The 24,166-nt window shown below is 38.2% G+C and overlaps 1 protein-coding gene and 1 non-coding gene across 9 annotated transcripts in view; one reads left to right on the forward strand and one right to left on the reverse strand.

The window, feature by feature from the left end:
• The window catches only part of SUCO (SUN domain containing ossification factor), an 84,786-nt gene extending 61,129 nt beyond the window's left edge, over window positions 1-23,657 (forward strand). For 2 of the 8 annotated variants that reach the window (XM_075527541.1, XM_075527585.1), the window contains 9 exons: window positions 1,915-1,983; window positions 3,362-3,443; window positions 7,683-8,846; window positions 9,840-9,927; window positions 12,688-12,792; window positions 13,310-13,464; window positions 13,944-14,035; window positions 20,411-20,466; window positions 21,532-23,655. In XM_075527541.1, the coding sequence (XP_075383656.1) occupies window positions 1,915-1,983; window positions 3,362-3,443; window positions 7,683-8,846; window positions 9,840-9,927; window positions 12,688-12,792; window positions 13,310-13,464; window positions 13,944-14,035; window positions 20,411-20,466; window positions 21,532-21,975 (2,255 nt within the window). In that variant the 3' untranslated portion in view covers window positions 21,976-23,655. Of the gene's footprint in view, window positions 1-1,914; window positions 1,984-3,361; window positions 3,444-7,682; window positions 8,847-9,839; window positions 9,928-12,687; window positions 12,793-13,309; window positions 13,465-13,943; window positions 14,036-14,312; window positions 14,403-20,410; window positions 20,467-21,531 lie in introns of all 8 variants that reach the window. The other 6 variants (XM_075527532.1, XM_075527551.1, XR_012779051.1 and 3 more) reach the window with 5 other exon arrangements.
• Window positions 2,871-3,004, reverse strand: LOC142438383 (small nucleolar RNA SNORA70). Its single transcript, XR_012782764.1, has one exon. It is a non-coding gene; the product is annotated as a small nucleolar RNA SNORA70 (small nucleolar RNA).
• Window positions 23,658-24,166: the final 509 nt, after the last annotated feature.

Raw genomic sequence — 24,166 nt, forward strand, 5'->3', positions numbered from 1 at the left:
AAAATCCCGAGTTCTTCCTTCTACCCTCGAACGTGTATTTACACATGTGCTAGAACTTGTCTTATCCCCTGTATCTCTGCATGCTACTATGTCTTCCCTCAATCACTTCTGTCTTTCACATCTCTGGTTTCCATGGAAACTGGAAAGCGATGACAATTCTATGTCTCTCTCTTAGGCCCCAACAGATCTTAGTATTATATATATAATATATATATATATGTATATATTAGTATAAGAGAATACATACTTGAATAAATACTTGAAACTGATGGATTAATTTCAAAGATTAAATAGATTGGGAATGAAATTCTTTGTGTAGTAATGAGCATCCTTTGTATGTTTGTCACATTAATGGAAGGAAGCCACCTTGTTCCAAGCATCAGTTTTCAATGAATTCTGTTTAGTTCTCATATACCTTCCGCTGCTTAAGTACTTTTGTACCACTTTGACTCATCACTTTCCTTAGAACAAGAGGCGGATTTAGCAAGTATGAAAATTACTCCATTTTAAACCATTATAGCCTTGTAATTTACACTTTTAATTAATCTGCCCCTTGCCTATCCTCACAGTTATTCACAAAAGAATATATGCTTTATAATCCAGGGAACGTTGCTATTTTAACCAATGATTTGTAAAACAATAATGTAAGAACTTGTTCTCTGTAGCATCGCTTTGGAATTTAACCATACTACCAATGCATATAGAAGCCCTGGTGCCATAATTTGTACCCTTTGGGCTGCTAACCACAAGGTCAGCAGTTTGAAATCACCAGCCCTCCATGGGGGACAACCAAGGCTTTCTACTCCCCTTAAGAACTACAGTCTGGAAATGCACAGGGGCAGTTCTACCCTGTCCTAAGTTTCTCCATGAGAAAGCGTTGACGTAAGGGCAGTGAGTTGATTTTTTTTGTTTTTTTTAATTAGCAAGTATAAACGATTCCTGTTGGCACAGTGCTGGGTAAAGCAATGCCCTACAAAAGATTATACTGACCAGCTGCTCTTTGGGAGTACAATGGGGCAGATTTTCTGTAAAGATTACAACCTTGGAAAGCCACTGAAGTGGCGGTTCTACCTTGTTCTGCAGTGTCACTGAGTCAGAATCTACTTGATGGCAGTGGATTTTGACCAATGTCATATGTTAGTAACCTTAATGCGTTTCTTGAAACATAATCTCCCCCATTTCCACCTGAGACAATCACTGCTTAGAAAAAACTTTGATTTCTTAAAACCTTTTGTGTTATATCTCTCTCTTGTGGGAAAGAGATACCTCAGTCCTTGGCTTCCCACAAGAAAAAATTCACACCGAAGCCTGATTTGTCATCCAAATGGGTTTTATGAAAGTTAGAGGCAGTTTCAGGTTTTGGAACACAAGCCAGAGTCTGCGGCACGGTCGGGGGACCCTGGCTGGGCTGCACTGTGAAGCAGCTGCTGGGAGAGAGAGTAAGAGAGAGCCAGAGCAAACCTCTGGCTTTTCAGGCCATCCCCCTCCAGTTGGAAGTTGTGGTCGAAGATACTGTTCACCCCCATTGGCTGAATCAAATTTACGTGGCCTAGATGGACCAATCCAGGTGTAAAGCCCACCTAGGTATACCACCCCTTCCTGGCCAGGTGCTCGAACCCAACATTTTGTTTTTGTCTTAGAACCTTTTAAAAACAAAGCAGTTTTTCCTGTAAATTAAGAATTTAAGTCATATCACTTATTCCCTTCCCTAATTCAGACTATATGTTGAATTAGACTTGAATTTTTTAATATACTGAAGACTTTTAGTAAAAGATTTTACTTTACAAAAATGTTTAGCAAAAAGACCATTAGAAAAAAAAAATTTTTTTTAAAACCATTAGAATTTTTTTAAGGTGTCGTAATATTTATCAGGATATTTACGTGGTTTTTTCCCCTGATTGAATTTTGTTTCAGATGCCATTCTAAATATGGTGAATATTGCCGCTAATATTCTGGGAGCAAAAACTGAAGACCTGACAGAAGGTACCACATCATTTTATGGGTTTTTAGATAGTTGGTCATCCAGGGATCTTTTTAGTTAGGGGAAAAAAAATCAATCAATCAATAACCAAGCAATTTGAGTTTTCACTTAAACATAAAGAACTCAAAGGGAAAAGAAAAAGAAAAAAAATTTTTTAAAAAGAACTCAAAGGAACTTATCTGTCTTCTATTATTCATTATTTATCTCAATTTCTAATTTCCTTCTGTTATAAAAAAGGGTCTTATTTATGTGAATGTGAAACTTAGGAATTTTTTGACTGTTTCTTACTGAGGAAGAAAAATTCTCTTATAATTTGCACTGAGATTTTGATGGCCCTAATGATATTTCAGTACATTTTCTTTCCTTTTATGCACCAAGTAGTTACTCATGTGAGAAAGCCCCCTTTTTCCTTCAGAATTGCTAATAAGAATATTACTATCAAGAAAAGTGAGGTTTGCTTTTTTTGGTCATCTTTTTTTCTATAACAACTTCTGATATATGTACACATACATACATACACACACACATGTTTTTTAATCAGGAAGTTCAATTTTTATTTGGTGGGTACAAGTGAGGCAGCGCAGGGCTACCAAGGCCTTCATGAATGCAGGGCCCCCCACTTATCTAAGGGGCCACAGTTAGGGATGTATTCGACTCCACAGCCATGGGGGGGACACGCTTCTCAGCCACCATATCCTCAAACTCATTGGCATTAAACTTGGTGAAGCCCACTCCTTGTTTTGAAGCTTGGTGCGGATGGACAGGATAACCTGGCCAATGTGGACTCTAGCCACCGTGCCTTGAGGTTTCCCTAAAGCACCTCGCATCCCAGTTTGGAGCCCGGGAGAGCAGAAATTAGCCAGGGCAGAGGCATCAAAAAACAGCCAAAGGTTATCTCCAAGGTCCCTTAGGGCATCCTATACATACCAATAGGCTGCATACACTACCTAGGAGGCTTGCTGTTTGCAGCCATTACACACTGGCCCCCACAAGGAGGAAGATGGTCGGCTTAATTGACTGCAGATTTGGTCATCTTTAAAATGTTTATTGGTTCTAACTTCAAACTTAAATTGATCCAGTTATTTCCTTTCCTCTCTAAAGCCTTTCAGATGTCCAGAATACCCATAAATAATAAAAAGTCACATGTAAAATTTAGTCACATGACTTATTATCCAAGAAGTGTGGGGTATGCAGCCTTTGCAATTGGGAACTTATCTAAACTTTTCCTCCCTACAATATCATTTTTATTTTAAAAATAAAAGTCTACTCTAGCTTAAGGTGTTTTGTTGTTCCCTCTGCAAATATAAATGCTTTAGTGAAATATTTTTATGGTATAGCTTTGTAAAATTGAATTCAACCTGGGCATTTTTCTTAAAATAGGAAATAAAAGTATATCTGAGAATGCCACAGCACCAAAAATGCCGGAATCAACTCCTGGTTCAGCTCCTGTCCCATCAGCCGAGTAAGTTATATGATGCTAGAGATAGTCCTGTAGAAATGGAGATCTACTAATGCTAGTACAGAAAAGGTATTCTTGCGATTTGCATGTGAAGTGATTATTTCTAGAATTGTGAGGCTGACAGTCAGCCATAAGGCCACTTCTGACATCTTTCAGTTGCTTCTGCCCATGAGTTTGTGTGAATGCTGGGAATAAACATCCTGTTTACTTGCCTCGGGGAAAAAATAGAAGTTTACACATTTACAGTGTATTAAATCGATCCCACTTTAATCCAGATCAAACATTTGTTGTTTTAATATTATGTATTTTATTATGTACAAAACTAAGTTTTTCCTTATTGCACATAATTGACCTGCTGGTGCAGACAAAGGATTAAGGCCAGTTTTAAGGCCTGTTATATTTTTAAGATTATATTTAAAAGCATTTACTAATTACCTGTGGTCTCACTAGAGTGCTGTCAAAGGTTCCCAAAGTACCTAGAGCCGTGGTTGGTGAATTACCATATATACTTATGCATAAGCTGAGTTTTTCAGCACATTTTTTGGTGCCATTTTTGTGGTAAAATTGGGTGCCTCAGCTGATGTTCAGGTCGGTTTATACTCGAGTATATACCGGTATATGCTTGTTCCAGAAACATTGTTTCACTGTTCAAATTGATCGATGTAGGTATTGCACCAGTTGGTCATGGGCCACTTTGGGTTGGGAACAGATAAAATCTACCCATCTCTTTTTTGCCTTTTCTACCAGACATTAAGTTTTATGTTTGTTTTTGGTTTTTTTAATTTCTGCTACTTATCTATAACAGATAAGGTCATAATGATTTGGATAATTGGGTAAGGTCAGTATAGATTTTAGTTACCTATATTGCATTAGGTATAACCCCACTAAAACACTGAAAACCTTTTACTTCAGAAGAACTCTACTTCAATATCACATATTTGAATACGAAACAGTTCAAGGTAGAGTGTAATGAGATTTGTAATGGGTGTGCTTCGAACTATAATTTCTAAGTATTTGGTAGTGACAGGTATGTATGCTCCTGTGTTAATCCTGAAAGTAGTTAAAGATATTTATTGGATTATTAAATTAAAAATATAGCATTATGTTACTTATTCCCAGAAAGTTAAAATATATTGGTAATTTTAGTATTTTTAATTGTGTGCAACTGTGACTGCTATTTCTCAAGTTAGTGATTTGACTTACTCTATTAGCAAAATGTTTCCAGTTTTTCAAAACGGAACTAATAGCATTTTATGCACACACACAAATATCTGTTGAACATATTATCCTATCATGCTGTAAAATATACTAAAGTTTAGTTTTAGTCGATATGTCCCTGGATTTATGTTTTTCCTTATGTTTCCACTCATCTTAAATTCTTTTTTTTTTAACGTTTTATTAGGGGCTCATACAACTCTTATCACCGTCCATACATATACATACATCAATTGTATAAAGCACATCTGTACATTCTTTGCCCTAATCATTTTCTTTTCTTCCTTTTTTTTTTCCCTTTTCTTTTTTTACATTTTATTAGGGACTCATACAACTCTTATCACAATCCATACATATACATACATCAATTGTATAAAGCACATCCATACATTCCCCGCCCCAATCATTCTCAAAGCATTTGCTCTCCACTTAAGCCCTTTGCATCGGGTCCTCTTTTTTTTCCCCTCCTTCCCCGCTCCCCCCTCCCTCATGTGCCCTTTGTAATTTATACATCGTTATTTTGTCATATCTTGCTCTATCCGGAGTCTCCCTTCCCCCCCTTCTCTGCCGTCCCTCTCCCAGGGAGGAGGTCACATGTGGATCCTTGTAATCAGTGCCCCCTTTCCAACCCACTCACCCTACACTCTCCCAGCATTGCCCCTCACACCCTTGGTCCTGAAGGTATCATCCACCCTGGATTCCCTGTGCCTCCAGCCCTCATATGTACCAGTGTACAACCTCTGCCCTATCCAGCCCTGCAAGGTAGAATTCGGATCATGGTAGTTGTGGGGAGGAAGCATCCAGGATCTGGGGGAAAGCTGTGCTCTTCGTCGTTACTACCTTGCACCCTGACTGACCCATCTCCTCTCCTAAACCCCTCTATGAGGGGATCTCCATTGGCCGACACTTGGGCCTTGGGTCTCCACTCTGCACTTCCCCCTTCATTCAATGTGGTATATATATATATATATATATATATATATATATATATATATATATATATATATATATATACACACACACACATATTCTTTTTTTTTGCATGATGCCTTATACCTGGTCTCTTTGGCACCTCGTGATCGCACTGGCTGGTGTGCTTCTTCCATGTGGGCTTTTTTGCTTCTGAGCTAGATGGCCGCTTGTTTATCTTCAAGCCTTTAAGACCCCAGACACTATCTCTTTTGATAGCCGGGCACCATCAGCTTTCTTCGCCACATTTGCTTATGCACCCATTTGTCTTCAGCGATCCTATCATGGAGGTGTGCAGCCAATGATATTGATGATTTTTTGTTCTTTGATGCCTGATAACTGATCCCTTTGGGATCACTCGCTCACTCAGGCTGGTGTGTTCTTCCATGTGGGCTTTGTTGCTTCTGAGCTAGGTGGCTGCTTGTTCACCTTCAAGCCTTTAAGACCCCAGTCACTATCTCTTTTGATAGCCGGGCACCATCAGCTTTCTTCACCACATTTACTTGTTCACCCACTTTGGCTTCAGCAGTTGTGTCGGGAGAGTGAGCATCATAGAGTACCAATTTAATAAACGAAAGTATTCATGCATTGAGGAAGTGCTTGAGTAGAGGCCCAAGGTCCTTCCGCCACCTTAATATTAAACCTATAAATGTAGACAATTAGATCTATTTCCCCATCCTCGTATATATGTTTGCATGTACACGTCTTTGTCTAGACCTCCATAAATGCCCCTTGACTCCCACCTCCTTCCTCCCGCTCCCTTGACTTTCCTCCTACCCCAGCACCATGCTCCGTCCCCACCTGGGCTACAGCTATACCTCTTCTCTACGCAACCTTACCTTTGATCGTTCCCCATCAGGCCTGTCACTCCCCCCTCACTACCATTTTGGGTCCCATGTTGTTCCCTTGTCCCTGTGTTTATTAACACCACTTCCTTACCCTCCTCCCCCTCCCCCACCCGGAACTGTCTGTCCCCCCGGAACTGTCTGTCCCATTGTTTTTCCTCCAGATAGTTCATCCAGCCTGTCCTATTCAGACAGACCTGTGGAGACACTAACATGCACGAAAACAAGACAGAGGAAAACAAAGCAACAGTATACAACCAGACAATAAAACAACAAAAACAGACCACCATCTTAAATTCTTTTGTATAATACTGTGTGAAGAAAATAAATGGAAGTGAAGGAATCTGCATACGGTGTCATGTTAGAGTTATTGTGAAATGCTAACTTAATTTTCTTTTCCTAGGTATGAGGATTTTTTCCCCCCTCAGCACAGCTGGGTAGGGTGTATATGGTCCCCCTACCTCCCCTTTCTTCAATCATTGCTCCTTTTTGTTGTCATAATTTGTCTTATAGATAAGAGAAATACCACCTAGTATGTAAGAAATGATAGTGTAATTGATATGCTTTAATAATCAAAATTATTTTAGTGAGGGGATTTTTTTCTTTAAACCAGTGATCTTGCATATGTGCGTTTGTTTTATGAATGTGCTACAAATACCAAAAATGCATCTGTTACTCCTGTCTCTCTGTGTTTGTTCTGTGGGGTGCTAACATCACCCTCAGAGGGTTACCTTTGAGAAATTTAGCTGCTTTTTGATTGTAGCAGATCAAATCACAAAGTATATTCATAACTATTCAGAATCTTGGGTTCTAGTTCTGAGGCATAAAAGACCTTGGGCAACTCAATTTCTGATCTATAAGTAGTGAGGCTTATAAATATTTTGTGACTGGTTGGGGTTGGTATAATAGACATTCAGTGATTGTAAGTCTTCACATATGTTAAAATAGTTCTTATATAGAGATTAAAGAAAAGCAGGTCTGATTTGGCAAATATGATAGCTCATCACTTGATAAATGGTCTTTCTACTATCGTTTTTGGGCATTTTATGGATTTTTTTTTTCAATATAAGAGGGAGAAGTCATCCACAAAAGCATCCAAGTTTCTTCTGTGCTTCCAACTCTCCTTTATCTCACATATGACACATTTGTTTCCTTTAAACAATTTTAACAGCATTCTAATTAAAGTGATTTATAACTGTTAACCTGTTTTTAGGTTTGTAACCAGTGATGCACCTGGACATGAAACAGAGCCATCAACAACGGACATACCAAAAGAGAGTCCCATTGTACAGCTAGTTCAAGAGGAAGAGGAAGAGACAAGTCCATCTACAGTAACCCTCTTGGGAACTGGTGAACAGGAGGATGAATCGTCACCCTGGTTTGAAGCAGAGACACAAATATTATGCAGTGAACTGGCCACAATTTGTTGTATTTCGAGTTTTTCAGAATACATCTATAAATGGTGTTCAATGAGAGTTGCCTTTTATCGGCAGCACAGCAGACCAGTTGTAAGAGAAGAAAAAGATCTGCTTTCACCTCAACCACCATTAATAGCACGTGTAGAATCAGTGGCCGATTCAGCATTGCAGCCTCCAAGTGGAGAAGTGGGCAGTAAGAGCGTGGCAAGGGAAGCGGAAACTGTTTCTCTAGGTGACTCAGGTAGCATGCTCCAGAGTGATTTCATTAATCACACCGTGGGAGCAATTGAACTGGAGCCAAGTCAGCCCCAGATACTCTCTCAATCTCCTCTCTTGGACGTTACTCCAGAAATCGATACATTATCTAAAATAGAAGTAACTGAGTCTGTTAAACATGAAATGGGACATACACCATCACAAGCAATTCCCCAACAAAGTTCTGTTGAGGTTGATAATGAAACAGAAAAGCCTGCGAGTTTCAGTTCTGCATCTGTGATCTGTGAAACAAGTAAAGTGAATGAGGTAACAGATAATATTGTGAAAGAAGACATAAGCTCCATGCAAATTATGACAAAGCTATCTGAAGCAGTAGTGCCACCTATAAACACAGCCACTGTGCCAGACAGTGAAAATGGGGAGGCCAAAACGACTATAGCTGACACACCAAAGCAAATTTTAACTCCTGTTGTGGATTCTTCTTCATTACCGGAAGTAAAAGAGGAAGACCAATCTGCAGAAGATGCTCTTTTGTCTATTCCTGGATCAAGTGGATTACAAAGGACAGCTACAGATTTTTATGCTGAGTTGCAGAATTCTACAGATCTTGGATATGCTAATGGAAATCTTGTACATGGATCAAACCAAAAGGAGTCAGTATTTATGAGACTTAATAATCGTATTAAAGCCTTAGAAGTTAACATGTCTCTCAGTGGCCGTTACCTGGAGGAGCTTAGCCAAAGGTAAGCTTTGTTGTGAACGGACACAGTGATGAGATAGGAGCGTAGTATGGTCTGTGACCACAGGTGGAGAGGATTTCGTTATCTCATGGTATGATAACACATTTTAGCTAGAGAGAGGTAGAGGTAGAAAGCTAGCTGGATCCATGGTTTAAGGAATTGGATTTTTGTTTTTTCCAGTATTAGGAGTAAAACCTTACTGTTCAGTTGATTGAACACCATTATTGGGCTGATAACAAGTCTGAATTATCTATACTCACTTTCTCTTCTGTTGCTTAATTTTAGCCACCATTACAGTGATTTTTTCAGAGATCTCATGAGAAAAATTTATTATCTTACAACTCCTAGTAAAACTTGACCAGATTTCATATAAGAGTTAGATAAGTGAAGACTAGATTGTACTGAGTCAGATATTCCCTACCAGCCCTAGCTTTTATAATCCTGAGTGCCAGAGGCAGTGCTAGTAACAGTTAGTGTGTGGTTGTGACCTCAGGCACAGTTCTCTAGTTTGTGAAACCTGTTTATTCTTTTCAACTCTCAGGTATTTTATGCCCTTAGAACTTGCCATAAACAATGTGTAACCACCTAGAAATCAACTGTCTAGAGTGCCTGAAATGTCCCTCCCTTTTTCTGTTCCTAAATGGAAGATGTCACCAGGGTAGTCTGTCTTAACATGGGTTTTTAGATATAGTTCATCACATCACTTACTGGTAAGCTCTGTGTGTACGTGTGTATGCATGCACACTTAGCTACTGTACACCTTTTCTCTTGGCCCCAAGGGAACCACAGAAAATCGTAGAAAGTAGTAAGATGCATAGAATTGATACCGCAAGGGACTTTTTATTACGCTTGTGCAAGTTTTCTTGCACCCCACCGGCCTCACGAAGAGTCATTTTAAGGAGATAGATTTATGCTATATAGCACAATCGAAAGTGTTTCCAGAACTAAGTGAAAAAATTATAAACTAAAGATAATTTAAGTGAATTTACACCACAGATACCGAAAACAAATGGAAGAAATGCAAAAGGCCTTCAATAAAACAATTGTGAAACTTCAGAATACGTCAAGAATCGCCGAGGAGCAGGTTGGTTATCTTCATGGCTTCTTTTATTTTTGTGTAAGTGTCCGTTGAAATTTATAGGACCTAACTGGTAAGTAGGGCAAATAATTGTTGTTGTTATTTTCTTTGATGCCTGATGAATAAACCTGTTTTATGTCATATTTGGAAATTTATCTAAGTATTAGAGTTGATATCTCCTCTAGAGGTGATTCTGTTAAAAATTAATCATTGATTTTATTTTTTTATAGACATGTATTGTGAAGAGCCTGTGCTAGGTGCTAAGGATACAAAATACTAGGGATATGATTTTTTTTTTAACCCTCAAGTTCATCGTAGCAAGATGAAAGACAGCTGAACAGACATTTACAACAAAATGAGACGCTGCTATTATGGTAACACAGTAGAGGTGCTGTGGAAGTTACACAAACGGGAATGACTGATTCTGACTTCTGTAGTAACCTCCTCCCCTGGAGTATCCTGACATTTTTTTGTTCGGGACCTCATTTGCTTCAGAGTTGCCCCCAGGTCTAATTTTTAATTGGCGAAATCACAAGGCCAGTATGTCAGCTGTACAAGATTTTCTGTTTGGTTTATCTACTCCATTGCCTTACAAATTGATTCAGCTCTTGGTAGAACTGCCTGTAGGGTTCCCACAGCGATACAACTTCCATGGGAATAGACTGCCCCGTCTGTTTCACATGGAGCTGCTGTTGAGTTTGAACTGCCAGCCTTTTGAATAGCAGCCAAGAGTCTAACCACTCTGCCACTAGGACTCCAACAGCAGTGTTGCCATTTTATTTCCTTTCCTCTGACCCCTTTTCATCTCTGTACAAGAATGAATAAGACTAGTACATCGCTCGTTCCTGTCTCGTAGATTTTAAGGGAATGACTTTAGCATTAGACCTTAAAGCTCAGCGTTTATTAATGAATTGTTGTAGTGTGGTACCGAGACAAAGATATTTCACACGAGTTTTTCTAGAAGGTGATAGATGAGGCTGCCTAAGGTTGCAGAGCTTATTTGCATCTCAACTCTGAATTTTTACCGCACGTTGTAATTATGCTGTACTGACCTCCTCCATTTCTCTCCCTCATTTATAACCTTTCTCACTCCTTCCTGTGGATATTTTTGTATCAGTTTCTATGGCACTTTTGTTTACATTTTTAATATTTAACCTTTTATTTTTAAATAGTCTTAGATTAGAAAATTGAGTAGGACAAATAATTCGCCTATTTATTTTACTAAAGTTCCCCTAATGTTAGTACTTTATGTAACAATGTAGTTATTAAGTTCATTACAATAATAATAAAACAATACAATGGGCCCCAAGATCCAATGCAAGAATCATACATTGCGGTTACCTGTCATGTATCCTTTTAATAGAGAACAGTGCCTCAGTTTGTCTTTGCCCTTCAGGACTCAGACAGTTACTGGACTTGTCTCTTGTTTCCTTGTAATTAAATTCATGGTATGCATGTTGGCAAGAAGAGCACAGCAGTGATGTATTATCCTTCTCAGGCACTGTACCAGGAGGCCTACGATGCCATTTTGTACAGTTCCTGGTACTGAAACTCTGATCACTTGATTCAGGTGACATTTATGAGGATTTCTACAGTGTTATAAAGTTAGGTTTTTCCCTTGTAACAAGAATATTCTCACTAATTTAGCATCTGTTTATGATTCTTTCCTGAAAAGTAATTGCTGTGGTATTTGCCACGGGGTGATTTATTTTGTTTCCTCATTCCTTCTACATTTATTCATTATATTTCTGTAAGAAACAATGTATCTCCTTCTCTACTTCAGTATTATTCAGTTCTATATATTAGTGTGGACTCATGGATTTTGGGTTTTAAATCTATTATTATTTTTGTTGCATAGATTAACTTAGCCTTGGTCATTGGGAAACGCTTCAAGCTGGCACCCTGTCCTTTGGCATGTCCCCATCATTTTTGAGCATTGATTACTTTCTATTTAGTTTGCCTAATTGCTTTGCTGAAATTTCTTGAACAATATTAGGAGCAGGCATCTTTTCTCTTAATGCTTATCTTAAGGGGAAAGAACCTCAGTTTTCTTCTAATGAGTGTTGTGAGCTGTGCTTTTCATAAATGCCTTTTTGAAATATACTTTCAATTAATGTATTTTCATTGGTGATAGTCTAGGATTGATTAGACAACCAATTGTAGGCCTTTGAGTAACACACTGAGTTACGTTACAATATGCTATCAAATTGAACCTCTAAGACTTTCTATACGAACTCCCTCTCTTATTTTTTTGGATAAAATTTAGACTTTGATACTTTGTCATGTTCACTAAATCAGTTCAAGTTCTTGTCTCCATCTTACATGGGGTGAGGATTCTAGTTTATATTTAGAAACATTCTACTGAAAAATATATATCTGTGTGCAGACAGTTTTTCTTTACAAAAAACTATTTGCTAAAGTGACTGGAAACTGCCTTATATATAGGTGGTTATATCCTGGCTTATATAGAGAGAGCTCATATCAATTTCAATGTTAACTGCTATGTAATATTTTATATGCTAACAAGTAAATAGCAAAAATTGAGGTTTGTGTGAACCCAGTTCCCGATTTTTCAAGTGGTCCTTTCTTGTCAAAGTTTAAAGTATTTTTACCTTTAAGTATCATTAACAATTCCCTGTTAGTAAATTTCTTTTTACAAATTTCCATGGCAGCATATTTTCCCCCAGATTATTTTACTAGGCTTTTTGTTGTAGTGGTAATGTACACTTACAACAGCGAAAAATAACACTTACTCCTTTCTGATAGGATCAGCGGCAAACTGAAGCCATCCAGTTGCTACAGGCACAGCTGACCAACATGACACAGCTTGTTTCAAATTTATCAACAACTGTTGCAGAATTAAAACGCGAGGTAATTGTTGTTGTGAGCTGTAAGACGCACAGCAAGGATAGAAGTTGTCAGAAGAAAGCAGCCTTTTACAGAACATGGTATCTATGAACTCCAACCAAACAAAATTGCTCATTACAGAGACCTTCATAACATGTAACTAGCATGTTTAAGGTTTGAAACTATATAATTCATCATGGTCTTTTATGGTATTTATCAGTTAAGCCTTACCAAAATACAGGTGTATTGATATAAAGCTGTTCTGGCAGATCTTTTGCAAACTATGGAGGACAGTAATAAATTTAGTTCAGGAAGGCCTCACACTAAGTTCTTTTAGCAAAACAAATAATTTTACCGACTTAACCAATATTTATTGAGCTGCCAGTGGATATGGCACATTGATTATGATGAAGTCCCAGGTTGGGGGTCTTCACAGGGTTTACATGCAGGGAGAGTTGGAGGTACTTGTCCTTTGTATTGTTAGAATCCACTCTGTTTTTTCCTTAGTGTGATTTATTATTAACCCTCTTTTTAATTTCAGGTTTCAGATCGGCAAAGCTATCTTGTCATATCTTTGGTTCTCTGTGTTATCTTGGGACTGATGCTTTGTTTGCAGCGCTGTCGAAATACTTCTCAATTTGATGGAGATTACATTTCTAGATTTCCTAAAAGTAATCAGTATCCAAGCCCTAAAAGGTAACCCAACATTGTGGTTCACAATTGTCTTTTCTTTCTCTTTTTCACTGTGCTTTGTTATATCTTTGAGAAGTCTTGAGCAAAAGAAAAGATTCTGCAGTAATTCCTTTCCCCATATTACCTTGACACTAGAATTTAAAAATATATATGTTTAAAACATCCTGAAGGCTAGTGAGTTAGTCCTATGTCTGGGTGGTCCTGTGAGAACACTAACAGTAAGTGCATGGAAACCCTTGAAATGTTTAGGTTCAGAAAGACACTTAAATGTCGAATTCAAAGAAAGTGAATAGGTATTTTAATAGTGCTGTTTAGAAAATGACCTGAAAGGCTTTCTTCATATTAGCTCTAACCAGTTGTTAGCAATTAGATTGGGCCTATATGGTTTGTACAGCTTTCTTCATCTATCATGATCTGCACACAGAGTGAATTATATGAAGTTTACTCTTCGGCTCCAATGTGGATTTTTCTTGATGTTTTAGGTGCTTTTCTTCCTACGATGATTTGAATTTGAAAAGAAGAACTTCATTCCCACTCATCAGATCCAAGTCTCTACAGTTAACTGGCAAAGAAGGTAAATCACTGGCAATATGTACTTTACTTACACATGAATTTGGTTTTCGTTTGTCATAAGTGTAATTCCAGTATTGAGGTTAAGCCCATCTGCTACGAAATGATGGATAAAAGCAGCATTTCTGTTTGTGCTGTTTCAAAGCCATTTTATCACTTCCACATTTTATATCCTGTCTTTGTTCCTAAAAGCCCAGGGGTGGGGAGGGGGGTTAGTTTATGTAATGAGCCATTAGTAGTTATCTTTGCAGATTGTCCTGTTTAGAAGTATTTCTTTTTAGAAAGGGATGTTTGAGAAAGTTCAACAGATATGGAAAACCTGAGTGTGCTCCCATAGCTCCTGTGCTTATCTGCCTCCTCTTCCTTTGAAGGTAGGACTCTTTTTGTCTCTAGTTCAGGACTCTGAGGCACTTTCCGAACAAAAATCTCACCCTTCTCTATTTTTGTAGCTTTTAAGTCTAATGGTGTTCCATCAACTAACTCTAATAATTATTTTATTTAAATTGAAGTTAATGGATTTGTGTTGAATGGCTCTTTTCCTTTTTCAGTACCTTTGTAATTAGTGCTTGTTAAAAAACTTGGCAAAAATGTATAGCAATATTAAAATGCTCTTTAGTTATATATTTCAATCAGAAGTGCTTTCATCAAATCATTGGCTTTTTGCCCCTCTTTAAGTAACTGAGCAGCATGTTTCTTTCTGTGCGATCGCTCAAGTAGTCCTTCCTGAGCTTCACTGGTTTTCTGTTACCGTAGTTTCCCAGCCCTAACACTACACTACATGTGTTTGCTTAAGGCTAGTAAAGCTGTTCTTCCTTGCTGCATGTTTTCTTTCCCTTGTTAACCCCTTTTGCAAACGAAATTATAACATGCATTCACGAAAGTGTAATTACCATATGTAAAATTCAACGAGTTTTCACAAACTGAAGAAACTTGTGTAATAATACACAGAATAAGAATCCTAACATTATCCCGCATCCCCAAAATGCCCTTGTGTTCTCTTAGGTACTACCTCTCCCCTCCCAGAGTAGCCACTGTTTGGATTTCTAACTACTGATCGCGAGATTCAGTGCCATGGAGAACAATTATGATTTAGTCTTATTCCTGTAAGCATTTCATTATAGAAGAATTTTGCGGGGGGAATATTATTTTATTTCCAGTTGTGCTTTTTTGTAAGATCATTTGAGGCGAACATATGTGCATATGCATTTCTATTGGGCAGATGAGGGCCTTTAGAAAGTTTATGGAAGAATTCAACTAAAAGATACTGGCATTTTCCTATGAACGTTTTGAACCCCACCCCCAATACCTCCTATGCTTCAACAGTGCCGACCCCACCCCACACACACCTCTTATGCCTCCAAATAGGATGTTTGGATCATATTCCTTCATTGCCTTTGAGTCAGTGCTGACTCACAGTGACCCTATAAGACAGAGTAGAACTGCCTCTGAGCGTCCAATGCTGTCAGTCTTCACGGGAGCAGAAACCGTCAGTGTCCTCCCTCCGCGCGGCTGGTGAGTGTGAATTGCTGACCGTGCAGTTAGCAGCCCAGCATGTAATCCTCGTGCCACCAGAGCTCCGTATTTCTGGATCGTGAAGTAGGTATGCCACTCGTCCCGAGACCCTTCCACGCGCTTACATCCCCATCAGCTGTGCGTGAACGTTAATGATGCAGCTGCACGGTGTGGTGGAGATGTTTGCCTCTCAGTATTTGTAAGGTGAGATTAAATTAACTGAAACCATGGCTATTTTACTGCTTCTCGTTGCTGTTCTAAACGTTCAAGGGCAAATGGAATAGCTTTTTGAATCTGATCTATTTACTTCTTATTTTAAAAGAACTGTGCCATCTTTGTTAGTCTTTACAAGTAAAGAAAATTTAGTACATTAGACAGACTGGTTTTAATTCTGAGTCTGCTACTAAGTAATTCAATTTATTTTCCTATCTACATTACACGCTTCTTAGGACATAGATCATCGTTTGCTTTGATTTTAATCATCCTATACTTGCCTTTTTCATCTAAGCTCTATGACTCTGCGGGGGTGGGGGTGGGGAAACAGGCTGGATCAGCTTCTATAAAGATTACAGCCAGAAAACCCCATGAGGCAGTTCTACTCTGTCCTGCGGAGAGGGAGGGTTAGGGTCATTATGAGTCAGAATCCACTCAGTGGTAGCTAACACCACCACCCAGCTCTATGAGAAGAGAGCCTGTTTTCTGTTATACTAAATTGTACTTAGATGGTTGATGTGTTATATAAATTATTTCATTTATTCTAAGCATTTTTCTCTAGTACTCATCCTCACTCCTCAAGTTGCTTTGATCTGATACACTTTTGTTGATTGTCCAGATGGGCCAAAACCAGCAACCAGTTGCCATTTAATTGATTGAGACGCAAGGTGGGCTTCATAAGATTTCTGGAAATACGTTGCCAGACCTTTCTTCAAGGCGCCTCTGAGAGCACTCTTAGCACGCCCCCACCCCCAAAGAGTTAGCTTCTGAGGACATTAACTGTTTATATCGTCGTGAGATCTCCAGGTGGAACAAAATGATTTTGATCTTTTAAGTAGAAAACTACTGAAAGTTCTTAAAAGCAAATTATTTAACTTTTCAATTAACTTACCATATAAACTCTAGTAGAAGCCAACCCAAATAACTGCCGAGGCACCTAATTTTACTACCCAAAACTGCATTAGAATGTGCTGGGAAAACTCGGCTTATACTCGAATACATACAGTAAGTGAATGCCCATGTAATGGCTATCTCGGTCAAGAAATAGAGCATAGTACTCTTGATAATCCCTCCTTCCAGAGACAGTTTCTGTAATTACGTTCTTGATTTTCTTAGTAGTTTTACCATGTTGCTTTAATTCCTAAACAATGTTTCTAGCCTGTTTGAACTGTTGATAAATGGAACTGAACCATTGCCATACATATTCTTTTTTTGTTTTCATTCTGTATTTTATTTGTAAAATTCATTATTACACGTAGCTGTGGTTTGTTGTTTATACTGTGTAATAGTTCAGTAACTGAACTAAATCACAGTTACCCATTCTGCTGCTTAAGTTTGGCACTACTATAAATCAGGATAGTGGAAGCATTCCATCTCTGTATTCTCAATAGGAATATTGCTGAGGTTTAAAGTTGCTGGCCGGTAGGGTGTGAAATAATAAGTGGTCTTTCAAAGGGGTTATTTTTCTGCCACACTGAGTTTCCTTTGCTATACATTCTTGCCAACATTTAAAATGATTACATTAAATTTTTTGTTATTGTTTTGCATTAATCTGATTACTCAGGGAATTGAACATCTTGAGTTAGACCTTTTGGTGGCACTGTTGACTGCTACCCACAGGTTTGTGTTTCAAACCCACTAGCCTCTTCAAAGGAGAAAGATGAGGTTATCTGTTCCTGTAAAACTATATAGTCTCAGAAACCCTGCATAGGATTGCTAGGAGTCACAGGTGCCTTGATTGCAGCAGGTGGGTTTGGTTATTTGGCTGCCCTAGCCTTTTTGTAAGTTTTTGCCAATTCTTTTATTGGGTCCTCTTTTTCTAATCATTTATAAGTCTTTTAAAATTTGGATACTAGTTGGTTGATTATAAATTGTTTCTATACAAAATTGTACATGAGAGCTAAGCATGCCAATTGTCTCTTAATTCCATTTTTTCCACAAACTTTATGTAGGTATAAATACCTTTGCATATAGGTATTCTTAGAATAATTAATTAGCAAGATTGCCTTTGTCCTCATGGCTGTGAGGAGTCACCTGTGTCATATTTAAAAGCGATACACACGTTCCCAACCCTCTTGCCACCGAGTAGCTTTTTAGCCATATATACATGTGTCTGTATCTGTACTGTTTGTCAAGGAGACCTGGTAGCCTCGTGGGCTATGTGTTGGGCTGCAAACCAGGAGGTGAGCAGTTCAAAACCACCAACCACCCTGCAAGAGAAACGTGAGGGTTTCTACTCCCATAAAGAGTTACAGTGTCAGAAACCCACAGGTGGTTCTGCCTTGTCTTATAGGGTCGCTGTGAGTCAGAAGCAATTTTGATGGCAATGAGTTTGGATTTTGGAGTACAATTTGTTATTCTCTGTATCACTACCATGGAGTCTGGTGGCACAGAGCTGCTAACCACAATGTCAGCAGTCAAAGCTACCAGTTGCTTGGCTTCTTGGGGAAAAAAGATGAGACTCTCTGCTCTTGTAAAATTGTACAGTCCTGGAAACCATATCTTGGGTGACTATGTCAGAATCACCTACATGGCAGTAGGTTTGGTTCGGGTTGGTGATCACTAGCATGTTACATTAGTCATTATTATTTCTAAGTAAGTCTTTAGGAGCCCTGGTGATGTAGTGCTGTTTGTTATGCGTTGGGCTGAGATCCACATGTTTGGCAGTTTGAAACCACCAGCAGCTCCTCGGGAGAAAGACTGGACGTTCTAGTCCAGCAAACAGTTACAGTCTCAGACACCTACCGGGGTCACTGTGAGTCAGCATTGACTCGGTGGCAGTGAGGTTTTTGGAAATAAGTCTTATATATCTGCTATAAAAAGTTGTCTCCCTTGACTGATCTTCACAAGTTTCTTGGTGACCTTTTTCCCTCTTTACATTTCCATATAAATTTGGAAAAAGTCGAGTATTTAATTTTTTCACAAACTTTTTAAAGCCCCCTCAGACTGTTATAAACAATACATTCATGTTTGTGTTTGTTGTTGGCCTGTAGAAATACAATTGGTTTTTGTAAATTGAGTTTATATTATACAACAACCATGTTTCATTTGTAGGTTATTTTGGGTTTTTTGTAAATACGAGCACATCTGAGAATTAAGACAATTTCAGTTCTTCCTTTCCAGCCTGAACAACTTTTGTCTCTTGCTAACTAACACCTTAGCTAGCATTTCAGCAGCACTGCTGCAAGGGGTTGCTCGTGAGACTCACCTTTCTTTGATTTCCGATCTTGAAGGAGAAGCTTTCGTTGTTTCACCCTTGATTTCCTGTTTGGTAATAGTGCCTCTTCCTTGTGAATCTAAGCTGAATTTTACCAGATGTTTTTTTCTGAACCTTTTAAGTCGATTATATTTAAATCTGTTGTTGAAAATAATTAAATAATTGATTGATAATTAAACTGGCATTACATTCTCCAAAAATTGTACAGTGTATTTTGTGTGCACACTAAATTTTTTACACAATTAGGAAATTTGCATTTAATATTCATGGATTGGGTGGGCAATACTACTTCCTCCTCACCCCCTGTGTTTAGCAAAAAGTTGAGAGTAATTATGTTTTGGAGGGTCAGTAAAGTCATGTAAGTCTAGAAGAGGTTTTTAGCTTTCAATTCAGGTTTTAGGAACCAGACTTTCCCCCAGTATGTAAGGCGTTTCTGGGAAGTTGACGGGTTTTTTTTTTTTTGTTGTTAATGTTAGTTTATTAGCATAATGGTATATCCTATCTTTTCCCCCTTCCTTGCTCTCTCTTGGAGGTTGGGGTCTGGGAAATCTTACTGTCCCTGCTTTTGATAAAAAGGGAGCATGGGACACATTTTTATTAGACTATTACTTTGGACTCTGACATTTGATTTCTGACTTATTTCCTATGAGGTAATCATAACTAAAGTTTTCTGGTTTTTGTATTGGCATATACCCTCAGACAAACGTGACTTCTATTTGACTGTCTGGATTCTGAATTTTTCTTCAGTATTGCCCTGGGAGTTCTGCTAACTTTGCATAGATGTTCAGTTTTATTGGGTGATTAAAAAAAAATCGTACTTAATTTCTTTTATTTCCTCACCAAATATCTAGGACACAGTGTAAAAAAGTATACTTGGATGAATAGTCTTATAAATCTCATAGTTGTATTCTTTGCTATGTGTATTTAATCTTGTCCATGATAGAATAGTTGTTATGAAAGTGCTTAAAATAAACGAAATCTAAGAAACCTAAACCTAAAAGGCAAATAGAACTAATTTCCTTATTATGCCTGAAGGGTTTCTTTGATTGGATAGTCATGCACATTTCGGCAATTTTTACATTTTGGAGTTCTTAGTTCACCTTAAACAGCAGAAAACATTCCTCAGATTTCCTTTGTGTGTGTGCTCCCCTAACTGGCTGCTGTATGTGGTCTCAACTGCCTTTTGCATGTTTGGCGGGTAGCCAATTGTTAGTTAACAACTTAAGGGAGCAGAGACAGTTGAAAGTGACAGTGAAGTGCATTGATTGCCCTGCTTGTTTTGGCCTACTAACTTCAAATGCAGTAACATGGTTAACCGGGTACGTTTTTCGGTCCTATTGGGAAAGTAATCATTAGGGGAAAATATCCTATTTTGTAGTGTTTAATCATAGTATAACCTTCTTTTCATTTTATATCTTTCTTTTTTCCTATCTATAGTAGACCCAAATGATTTGTACATCATAGAACCCCTCAAGTTCTCACCAGAAAAAAAGGTAATATTTTGTCTCCTTTTAAGTAGATTGACATAATATGTGGTAATACAAGAATAAATGAGGTTGAAAGGGTTTGATATAACCCTTAAGTTGCCCATAAACATTGTTTTCAGCCCTGGTAATAGTGTAAGTCTAGCTTGTGGCCTGTGATGTGTATACATGGCCTGCAGCTAAGAAAGAGCTTTTACATTTTTTAAAGGATTAGAAGAAAAAGAATATGCAAAAGAGAGAGCATGTGACATGAAACTCCTAAAATATTTACTGTCTGGCACTGTACGGAACAGATTTGCCAGTGTGATGGACAGCCATTACGTACTCTGGAATGCAGAACAAGCACAGTGCATGCTGCCTTCCTGTAATTCTCAACAGCTGTCTGGAGATGGTTCCCCCCCATTTTTCAGATGAGAAAACTGAAATGCAGAGATTTTGTGTTATCTTTAAATGGCTCATGTCAAATAAGTAACAAAAAACCTTTCTGGCTACAGAGTTTTTACTCTTTCTGTTTTGCCACTGAAGCTGTTCTCATTTTGATTAGAGATAACTGTCTCTACATTAAATTATTTTTCCCTTAAGTTTGGCTTTAGTGCCAAATAGCCTAGGATTTAATCCCAACGCGGCCACTTACTACTTTATAACAGGCAAGGAGCCAGAGTTCTGAGCCTTGTTTCTCTTCTAGAGACCAGGGATAAGATACCTCCATCTCAGAGTTAAGTAAGTAAGCTATGTGTGAAAGCAACCAGATATATCTGGCACAGAAGGATTTGGGGTAATAATATTTACAAACTAAGAAGGTAATGATTGTGTCTATTCAGCAATAGCAGTATATACATGGGAACTTCAGCAAGAACGTGGACAAGTTCCTTTATCTTTTCATTCCATTTTCCACAGACTTTTTAAAGCTCCTGTGTGTGTACACGCTGCTAATAATGCTGTTTTACTTTTCGCCAGGAGGTGGCACTTTCCACCTTTAATTCCATTCTAAGGTATTTGGTGAGATAACTTTGGAGATCTAATTCCTACCCTTATTTATTCTTTTTTTAAATTTTTTTTTTACAAATACTACAGAAGAAACGTTGCAAGTACAAAACAGAAAAAATTGAGACCATCACACCAGCAGATCCACTGCACCCGGTAGCCAATGGAGACATCAAAAGAAGGAAGCCCTTTCCGAACCAGAGAGGTTTTTCTGCCGTGGGAGAAGTGTATCACTCCTCCTATAAGGGGCCTCCGTCGGAAGGAAGCTCCGAGACGTCATCGCAGTCAGAGGAGTCCTATTTTTGTGGCATCTCAGCGTGCACAAGTCTGTGCAACGGACAGTCCCAAAAGACAAAGACGGAGAAGAGGGCTTTAAAACGGAGGCGGTCTAAAGTCCAAGACCAAGGACAGTTGATAAAAACTCTCATACAGACTAAGTCAGGGTCATTGCCGAGCCTGCACGACATCATTAAAGGAAACAAAGAGATTACTGTGGGAACATTTGGTGTGACAGCAGTCTCGGGACACATCTGAAATCAGTGGAACTTTTCTTACTGGAGACATTTTTGTTCTTTCAAGAACAGTCTGGTTTTTGAAGGGACTTCGCGGGGAGAAGCTACTAATGGGAGAAGTATTCCGAAATCATGGTTCTACCTGTTCAGAGAGTAAGGGATTGTGTCAATCTTGGCAATTGAAGGGCAGTTTTACAAGACTGAACACTTCCTACTGTGGCAATGGTAGACGTTTTTTAAAGATGTTTTTTCACAGATGAATTACTGGGACAAAAGTAATGTGGAAAGCCCAGCTCCTTGGGTGGGGTAGGAACGAAAGCCTAAGCCTCTTCCTTTAGCTTTGTTCCTATTTCTTGCACCTTCCCATATTTATGTGCCTTTTGTCTATTTATAATGCCACTGGAAGAGGAGGGAGAACTTTTCTGTCATTCAATTTCTTTTAGAACTTTGTTAGTTTGGAAGCTGCAAACACTACAAGGCTTTAAGATGGTCTGTGCCGAAAGCGTAGCAGTGTGGTTCAGACAGTGTCAAGATCCTAAAGAACTTGCCAATTAGATTTCTGTGTAGCAAACTCACTCACTATAAACACTCAAGATTTTCATTTTTGTTTTTTTAGGTAAATGGTGATGTTATTAGTAATGATTTTTATTCAAATCATTTGGATTTGGTTACTTTTTCACTTAGTTACTAACTTAATGAAATGACAAATGAACCACCCTACAAGGTCTTTTCTTGCAAAAAACTAGTAATTGCAAACGCATTTTTAATACAGTTACCTAAGAGACATTTAGCCACTTGTAATGATCTTCTTTAGCTATATGACATTTTAAAGATTCACAATAAACACTAAACCCCCAAACCTTCAGGTCATTGTGTCTAATACTACCAATACAAAATGTGAAGTTTTGGCAAATGAGTCTGAATCTCATATGATAATTAATCACTGCCTATGTGCATAGACACAGAATCAGCTCGTGAGTTTGAAAAGCCTTTTCTAATTGGTCAGATCTAAAGGACTATTCCTTGATGGTTGCTTTGTTTGGGCTACACGTGTGCAGAGGTATATATGTGTGTGACGTCAACGTGTCTGTCTGCATTTTGTCTCCCCCCCCTTTAAAAAATTGACTAAATAAAATGATGTCTTAGTGTGTGATTGTGCAGTAATGAGTGCAAGCAGAACATGTTTCTTTTTTGAAGGGAAGAGAATCAGCCATTTTGTGTTGTAAGATTTAAGTTATAACTTATTGAGCACTTTTATAGTAATAACTTGATGAACTTGTCAAATACCTACCTTTGGGTATTGTTTGTAATGTGACTTATTTAACACCTTTTTTGTTTGTTCAAGTTGCTGCTTTGATGTTAGGTTAACAGTATGTTTTAGATGGTTTAATTTTTTCCCTCCAGTCTGCACAGTTAGCCATTCAGAGCAAGAGGGCTTGATTGTATAGAAGCCCATTGAAGGAGACCCAGTTCCGAGCAGAGGGAGAGTGGGAAGTTACACTTTCTGTGTGCAGCATCCAGTGTTGTGGGGAGAAGACTTACAATATGTAACTACAGAGCTGTAGTGCCATTAGAAACTGTGAATTTCCAAATAAATCTGAACACGTCTTTATTAATTACTGGCTCTGTTGATCTTTGAAAGGTGACGTACAAATTCATTAATCTCATAAGATACAAGGCTGATACTTTTAAAGCTAAATACAATAGTATACCATTAAATAACTGAACATATTTCTGAACACTGGACTGATTGGATGATGATTTAAACATTTTCTACTCTATATAGTCAGAAGTTTACCCTTTTGAGAATAAAATGTCATTAACTGGTTTATGTCTAAATGTAGCATAAAATTTTCAGATATATGCAGTGTGTGTGTGTGTGTGTGTGTGTGTGTTGAACCATTTGAAAGTGCACTGGCACCTCGTGACTCTTCATCACTAATCACTGAGTGTGTATTTTCTAAGAGTAAGGCCATTTACCCATGTGGCCATATAATACCAGCGTTAACACCTAAAAATATTAACAGTGGAACCATACTATCTAATATACCATTCATATTTAGATTTCTCCAGCCCACCCCTCTGCCCCAATCCCTATGAGACACTGTCTTTGTTGGTGTTGGCGGTCCAAAGTTCATTCGTTTTGTATTTTTAGTTTCTTAAAAAATAAGAATTCGATAATATCAATAATTAAACTTAGGTGTGAATGATCC

Source organism: Tenrec ecaudatus, chromosome 1, assembly GCF_050624435.1.
Source record: "Tenrec ecaudatus isolate mTenEca1 chromosome 1, mTenEca1.hap1, whole genome shotgun sequence".
Lineage (NCBI taxonomy): Eukaryota > Metazoa > Chordata > Mammalia > Afrosoricida > Tenrecidae > Tenrec > Tenrec ecaudatus.